Source organism: Monopterus albus, unplaced genomic scaffold (assembly GCF_001952655.1).
Source record: "Monopterus albus unplaced genomic scaffold, M_albus_1.0 scaffold170.1, whole genome shotgun sequence".
NCBI classification, from domain to species: Eukaryota; Metazoa; Chordata; class Actinopteri; order Synbranchiformes; family Synbranchidae; genus Monopterus; species Monopterus albus.
The window spans coordinates 118320-127026 of NW_018128050.1; the positions used below are offsets into that span (position 1 = coordinate 118320).

At 44.7% G+C, this 8707-nt stretch overlaps 1 protein-coding gene across 1 annotated transcript in view; it reads right to left on the reverse strand.

The window, feature by feature from the left end:
* Positions 1-4674: 4674 nt before the first annotated feature.
* Positions 4675-8707, reverse strand: part of fem1b (fem-1 homolog b) — a 6141-nt gene continuing 2108 nt past the window's right edge. Inside the window, 1 exon segment of the mRNA XM_020615784.1 lies at positions 4675-8707. This exon segment is cut by the window's right edge and continues 18 nt beyond it. Within this exon segment, the coding sequence (XP_020471440.1) occupies positions 7358-8707 (1350 nt within the window). The 3' untranslated portion in view covers positions 4675-7357.

Sequence of the window (8707 nt, forward strand, 5' to 3'; positions counted from 1 at the left end):
TTTGAAATGCACAGGACATTGCACAGCAGTTTAAAGGGGAGTGAGTAGGCCTATTGCATTTATCCAGAACATTTCTCTGCGACACAGGGGAGCTCTCCCCCAGGAAACATCTGCCGACAAAGGTGAGCCACGACCGGCCAGAGCACAGCCAGGTTCTGGGTTCTGACTGCGTTCAGAAAACCACAGGTTCAGCTGCCGTTTGGCCAACGTGAAGCCTGGAACTTGTGCAGCAGCACATGTGAACAGTACATGTTGTGCTGTCTGACTTTGCTCTGGAGAATCGAGAAACTTGTTTCATGGTTCAGGTCCAGTTTGTAGTAGCAGACTCACTGTGAGAATGTGGCCCTAATCCTCTGAACCACAGGTGTTTGTGGTCTCCAGATGTTGAGACCGGCTGCACCAAAAGGGGTCAGCAGGGTTCTTTGAGCAGGGTTCTCTCCGCCGTGTGGTGTAGAGCTGAAATGCTGTGGCTTCCATGCTGTCTGAACCAGGTAAACCTGCCCGACCATGGGTGACCTGTCGCCTTCATGCTAAGTTATTCTGAACAAAGCCGAGTTGTCAGACCTCAAGCAGTGACGCTGGTGTGAGGGACTGATTTGGAGGATGGACAGTTGTAAAACATCCAGTCGTTTTTTGTCCCAGGTGTTGATTCAAACAGCGACTGGCAGCGTTTGATGCAGAGGATGTGTGAGACAACACAAAACTCTGTCAATTTGCTTTTACATGACAAAACATGGTTTATCTTTTTTCTTTTACTCCATTTGTTCCTTTGTCATGTGTGTCTGTAACTACTTTTATCTTTAAAATCGCTGTATAAATAATGTATTGCTACTATTGTTACAGAACTACGTTGGATGGCTGATTTGATGTTTCCTTTGTTGAACTGAAGGAAAGTGGAAATGCATCTTACGAACACGTCTTTATCTTTTTTTCATCAGACTTACGGCTGATGTGATCTTTTTTCATCAGACTTACGGCTGATGTGTTTGTCGTATGAACTTGAAGTTGTAAATATTGTTGTGGCTGGTTAACAACTGTGGTGGCAGTGCTGTTCTGCCACTTGACCTGCAGATGTTTCTGTTCATATTGGAATAAAGTTGAGAAATGGGAAGGTGTGCGTCTTGCTTCAATAGCTTAGTGGTAAAGTGTTGAACTTTTGTCTCTGCTGCAGTTTCCTCTCTCAGGTAAATTAACTTTGATGTCACAGACATGACTTTGCAACTTCCAGCTGCGACATCTGTGTCTGGTGGAGACAGACGGAGGCTGCACAGTAAAACCTCATTCATTCTTGTGAAGAAATCGATGTGATCAGTGAGTTCAGCGCATTCTGCCTGAGAGATTCACCTTATGTCACACTGAACAGCAGCGCAAGCTGCTACAGGTGAGAACAGCTGTTCCTGCTGCACTTCTCTCAGGTTTAAAGGTCAGAAGATTAAAAAGTCCTTTAAGTCCTTAGCATATACCCCCAAGCTCTGGAATACCCTGCCTCCTGAGCTTAGCTCTACACTCACTGACAAAGTTCTTGTCGCCTATCCAAGTTGTAGGAACAACAAGTAATAACTTGACTTCTAGTTGATTATTTGGAATCAGAAGTGGCTTATATGAAAGAAAGGCCTCTAGATTATGCTTACTTTACCAAAATAAAATCTGTATCATTCCTTGATTTTGAATTATTTAATTAGGACAGAAAGGTCAGACTTTGCTTAGACAAAAGTCTTGTCACATAACAAAATGATGTACAGTACAGAACATAAAGTCATGGTGCCGTGGAAAAAGAATATTGTGTATGACTCCCATGAGCTTGGAGGACTGCATCCATACGTCTCGGCAATGACTCAAATAACTTATTAATGAAATCATCTGGAATGGCAAAGAAAGCATTCTTGCAGGACTCCCAGAGTTCATCAAGATTCTTTGGTTTCATCTTCAATGCCTCCTCCTTCATCTTACCCCAGACATGCTCAACAATGTTCATGTCTGGTGACTGGGCTGGCCAACCCTGGAGCACCTTGACCTTCTTTGCTTTCAGGAACTTTGATGTGGAGGCTGAAGTATGAGAAGGCGTGCCATCCTGCTTAAGAATTTGCCCTCTCTTGTGGTTTGGAATGTAATGGGCAGCAAGAATGTCTTGATAGGCTGTTGATGTTGCCATCCACTCTGCAGATGTCTCGCACGCCACCATACTGAATGTAACCCCAAACCATGATTTTAACTCCACCGAGGTCTTCTGCAGTATTTGCGATGATTGGGATGCAGTTCAATAGATGATTCATCGGAAAAATCAACCTTCTGCCACTTTTCCACTGTCTATCCTTCCTTCAAGCTGTAGGCCTTGGCAAATGTAACAATTTTTTAGTTGTCTTCTGTTTAATGCTGGTTTCTGAGCACTAATTCGGCCATTGAGACCACTGCGTGAGAGAATTCAACAAACTGTTCTTGTAGCTATAGGGGTTTCTGGTGACCAGTTTTTATGTAGCTCTGCTGCAGTTGAAAAAGGGCTGGCCCTGGACTGTCGGAGCAATAAACGGTCCTCTCGAACAGTTGTCTTACGGGGTCTGCCTGACCTGGGCACTCTTGATGATCAGCACTGGTTGAATCTTTGGCATGCTGTCAGAGGTCAGGTTGCATTTCAAATGAAGGTTGGGTGTGCTGGGGCTCTTCTTATACACACCTGGGAATGTGTTAATTACAGTATTTCTCACAGGTGACACTAATCTGTGATTGGTTGAATCCTTTAAAGATACGGCAAGACTTTTGTCCTTGCAGAAACAGATGTTATAGGTTTTACCAAGCTGTGAACATCAGGACACTTTTTGATGGTTTCATTTTGCACCCAGTTATTAATGTGAATACCCTTGACATTAAAATTAACAATTTATTGTGACAACTGAATGATTAGAAATAAAGTTATATGACATTTTAGGTTACTATGTCCTTAGGACAAGACTTTTGTCAGGGAGTGTATAACTAATGGTTTTTAGTCTAAATTAAAAGCACACATTCAGACTGGCTTTCAGCACTTAATTTATAACAGTGGTACTATAGAGGTACCTACAGGCTTTCTGGTTTTATATTCTGTTTGCACTTTGACACATTTTTATTGTACAGGAGTTTTATAGTTGCTTACAGGCCGTGGTTTTAAATGTGTAATTTTTACTTGTTTTCCTTTTAACATGTTCTGCTTTTATTTTCACGTTTTGTTATAAAGCACTATATAAACAAATTAAATTAAATTTTACATTAAGCAGTGAGAGTATGGGGGGTGGGGGTGGTACAATGAGACTTTTTTTATGAACTTAATTTCTTAAACAGTAACTTTCTCACAGACAGAGAAAAGTTCTACATTAGGAGGAGGATGCAGTCTTTCCAGTCAGGTGTTTGTGAGGCCAGGAATCAGAGAAATAAAACATCTACTAAGGGAGAACCCAAATGGGCACAGGAAAGACATGAAAACACAGAAAGGCTCTGGGTCGGCCTGAGCTCGAACCCAGAGCCTTCGGCACCAATTGCTGCTCCACCATGACTTTGCCCTTCTGATTATTTTTATTTTGACTATTATTATTTTCATCACACTTTTGTACAGTTTTTCAGCCCACACTGCTCCACGTAATGTGAAGCTGAGCTCCACCTTGTTGACTGTGACATAAAGAGGAAAAACACTGAACATCCAAACCCCAAAGGCATCAGAAGATTCCAGTTTGATGAACCAAAACAGGAAAGTCATACCTGAATTTGTGGCCAGAGTTTCTGCTCATGTGCTGCCGAGTCTCTGCCTCCCAGCTCCAGCGTTCGGCTCTGGCTTCACTTGGCAACAAACTGCTACAAGCACAGGACAAAACAGATCCTGGAAAAATGATACTCCCAGCTTCAAATAACTGGTGTTTGTGGTATCCCCACTCCGCTGTTTGTGCGAATGTTTTTAAATTAAAAACACCTCCACAACCTATTCCTTCAGCTCAGCTGTGGTTTCTCCGAGTTAAGGGTTTTTAGACTTCTGTGCACTGACACACTGAGTTGTGGTCACTTCACTGCAGTTGTGTGTTTGCTGACCTGTTTCATCTAAACCAATGGACCAGCTTTTAAAACCAGCCACCTCTGCTGGTCGATAACTCCCCACTGCCCATGATTACATTTCACACAGGTCAAGAGTCGCACTGTCCCGCTCTGACCAGGTAATGAAGTGACCACACCTGTAGAGGTGCTGCGGCAAGAAAACGTAACACTCTGCCAACGTCTCAATTGTGACTTAATAAATCTGAATTGTTTTAAAGAAGGTTTTTTAAAAAAATCTAAAAATTGTGAGATACTACATATATCAGATAAAAAGTCAAACCTGTGGTAAAAACAAAAATTCATGACTAAATCTAAATAAAATCATAGTGAGACTGCGATAAAGTCAAAACTATGAAGTAAAAAATGATGCAGAAAAAAAAATTGAAAATTCAAAATGATAAAAACGGTGACTTTGACAAGGTACAATTTAAAAACAAAGATAAACTTGACCAGATAAGTAAAAACAAAAAGTTCATTCAGTCATTATTTAAACAAGTTTTAACTTTTAACCACATGTACATTATATCTCATGACTTTGACTATTTTTTAACTTCTACACACCCTGCCTCTCTGAGTGACTTAAACTAAGCTAGAAGTAAATAAATAACAGCACAACTCTGGTGAATGCAAAGAGAAGACTTTTAATTTGGCAGCACCCCTTCTGTAGGACGTAAAACACAGCTGATATCATTCCCTCCACATAAAGAATCTTTGGCTTTGCAGACACGCAGTGTTAAATAAAACTCTGAGTTAAAAATAAAATAATAAAATCAGCCCCCCACGCCCACCCCACCAAAAGAAAGGTTTGGAGGTTCCACTTTTGTCTTTCAAGCCTGCGTTTTAGTGATCCGCCTCCGATTCCCAGGCTTGAACCTTACTTTGTGAAGCTCAGGCATCCAGTGGCTTCAGGACTTACAAACAATAAAGATAAGGAATGACACAAAGTACCGGGGGAAACGGTTACCGTGTCTGGACATTTGTCTCCAGGACTTTCTGATCCTGTGACTGAGCAGCATAAATCTGCACATTAGTGGACATTTCTCTTTAAATCTGTTACCAGTTCACTAGTGGTCACTCTCTCCAGTGCAGGACCAATCAGTAGTCCAAACAGAGATTTACTTCGCAGGATAAAGAGAGAGTCAGCACTGTCACAAGGAGGAGATTAATGAGTTAGTTGATCAAGAAAAAAATTATTCACCCACACATTCGGTAACTGATGATGTTTTCTCTCTGCTCAAATTCAGTGTTTGGGGGTTTTGCATGATGGGTCAAACAAAACAAAAACTGAGGAAAAGCACATGGGCCCCGGAGACTATGGCAGTCAGTTTTCATTATTAGCTGTCAAAAGGATTAATCTGTCATTTAAAGAGTATGCTATAGATTAATCAGTTGCAGCCTTGCAGAGAAGGTCTGGTTCATCCTGTGGGAAATACTTTTCTGTTTCTCTCTGAGTTACGCATTTGGTTAGATCTCACTCTCATGCCCGTGTGAAGCTGCAGCCAGCAGCCGGTTAGCTTAGCTTAGCATAAACAGCTAGCCTGCGCCATCCGTCCATCATCTCTAGAACGTATCTAGAGAGTAGCATCAATCTGAACATTTATTTTTAAACTCTTAACTCTAACTGCATTTCCCAAAACAGTGAACTATTCCTTTAGTCGACTGATGGTTGTAGTGCTGGGAGGACTGATGGGAATCCATGGGTTTAAAAGGCTGTGAATCAGCTGATCCACTGGGTGAGAAAGTTGGACATGGACTAATGTGGAGTAAAGGTAAGGGTGCACCTCAGGTGACGAGCCTGTCTGTTAATGAACCTCTCATAAAGCAGCGGGCTCCTCCACCCTGTTACCTGTTTACAACATGAATGGTCTCAAATGTGGATATGACCTGGACTTTTGTGGAAAAGAGCAGGTTGCTGTTTAAAAAGCAAAGATGAAGCAAACAGCATAATTTTCAGCTCAGCTGCAATTTTATGTGCGATCTGCTGGGCACTGATGTCCAGAGACATTTCAAAATAAAAACTCCTATATGAGCTTCAATCAAACAATCAATCAAATCTTGGCACCGTGTTCTGGGGAAACAAGCAACAGAAGAATTTACAGCCAAAATTGTGTGCAAAATTCATTTTTCTGATCTAATGGTTCCTAAATGGACCCTTAAGTCTGAGATGTCGCTCACTGTTCTTGGTACCATAGGGAAACTATTCATTCTTCATCCACCAGATCTGGAGCTACTGAAGCACAATGCATTTCTCTGTGGCCCTGGCTTTGTGCACCTCCACACTGAACCAGGGACATACTCATAATATCGCCACAGAGCCTGAGGAACTACGTCATCTACAACAGGGTCCAAAGTGCTAAAAACATCAACCTGAGGGGTCACAAGATCTACAGGAAACACCGCCATTCTTCTAAACAACATATTCTCCCATTGTTTCCTTTCTCTTGTGAAATACTAGATCATTTGACCTTTTACAGCCAGGAGGAAACAGTTCAGCCTTAAGTTATATCAGCTGTAAATTTCTCGTTCTTAGGAAAAACCAGCCACGATGTGGAGAACCACTGGTCTAAAATATCACTCTGCTCCAGCAACGGCACCTCCTTCTCTTGCGACTAAGGGGCCAAGAGTATGTCAACAGGTGTGTCCACATACTTTGGGACACACAGTTCAGCCTCAGTGAAACAAGCCAAGAGAATATAATTCTTCCTACCAGTAACTGTTTCCACTAAACCCTTTAAAATAACCTCCTTTAAAAACACAAGTAACTAAAAACCCACTGATGTAAACTCTCTTCTCATCATTCACTGCTGCTGTTACAGTAAAATCAACCCTGTGAAAACTAACCAGAAATCATGAGTGTGAGGGATGATGAGTGGTGTGGAAAGCAGGCGAGGTCGGCTGTCTGTTGGCTTCTCTACAGAGACTCATTCATTCAGTCATTCACGCTTTTCTTCCTTCACACTCACACTGCAGAATCACAGTACCGTGGCGTACGTGGCGGCTCCCTGCATAGAGATAAGGCAAAGCAAGAAGTGGCGTGGTGACGTGTCTGCCGCAGGTCTCCCCCGGACCTTCAGACAGCTGCAGCAGCCACGTGCACACTGACACAGACAGACTGCCAAATGTGGCTGCTGGTACGTAGCAAACAATGCTTCAGACAGACACAAAGCAACCCGTTTATCTCTTTATAAAAATGCTCCAAACCTTCTAACACTGACCAGCATCCTCAGCACCATTTGACTCTGTAGAAAATGATAAGAAATCCTTAAAGAACACAGAGTCTGTCCTTGGCTCATGTCCTTCTGGGTCAGTGGAACTCCACAAACTCCTCCAGTGTTTTGGGAATCTGGTTCCGGTAGGTGATCTGGTGCTGCCGGACGGCACGCGCCGCCAGGCACTTGAGGCTCATCTTCATCTGCGTCTTCAACAGGATCTCCGACACACCCGTGGTGCTCTTGTCCAGCGGCGTTTTCTTCTGCTTGTTGGTCATGTCCGTGTGGGCGCCGGCCTCCACCAGGCTGATGATGATGGCATGCAGCGTAAGAAAGTCGCTGATTGGCCGATTGTACTGGACAATGACGTGCAATGGTGTGTTGCCCTCATGGTCAACGGCGTTGACCTGTGCACCACAGTCCAGCAGTAGCTTGGTGACCTGGGCATTGGGGAAGCTGCAGACGTCATTGGTATGGAAGTCATCGACTGGCGTGGTGGAGCTAATGACAAGGTGTAGCAGTGAGGAGCCATCACGTGACCGTGGATCCAGCTGGATCAGGTTGTAGATGTGCTTGTTGATGCGGGCGCGCTCCTCATCACCGCAGCTGGTTTTGGTGGAGATGCAGGCCAGGTACAGAAAGGTAAAAACGTTTGACTCGTAGCTGTCCATGGTCTGCAGCACCTCAGACTCGATCGCCGCCTCCACTCGAGTCATGCTGCGCTGAATCTCCAACACACTGCAGCTCAGCACCTGCTCCACAGCGGAGGCCGACACCTGCTCCTTCAGGTGGACCATCTGGGAGAACACCTGGGCAAAGCGCAGCAGGTCCTTGTGCGTGCTGCGGTTGCCTTTCTGCCGCAGGCGGAGCGCATGAAGCCACAGTTTAATGCACTGGTCAAACTCCATGTTGTCAGCGTAAACAGCACCACGATAGATGATGGGGTGTGACACATCAATATTGTCCGAGCCCAGGATGCGCTCCCGGATCATCAGCCCCTCCATGTGCAGAGCATCTCGGTCCACCCGGATGGCCTCCAGATCTTGGGGTGTTCGACACTCACTGCGGCACCCGTAGGCCTCGATGGGTGGCAGCAGCTCCTTGGTGATTATGCTTTCTGGGTCACGGTAGCGCTCCATCATGGACATGTGCAGGTAGTGGTACGTCTTCTGGATGTCGTAGTTCTCCCGGTCATTGGCATACGAGGCACCCAACAGCTCCAGGGCCTCAATGCGGCTGCGGGGGTCGCAGTCGGCGTGAGCCAGGAGCAGCTCCACCACGTCAGCTTTACAGCTCTCTGCAGCGACCTTCAGCGGCGTCATACCGTGTCCGTTCACCACCATGGCCGCCTGGCAGTGCACCAGCTCCTTTACAATTTCCAGATGGCCAGCCTCAGCCGCAAAGTGCAGGGCGGTGGCCCCACAGTGGGCCTTAGCGTTGGGGTC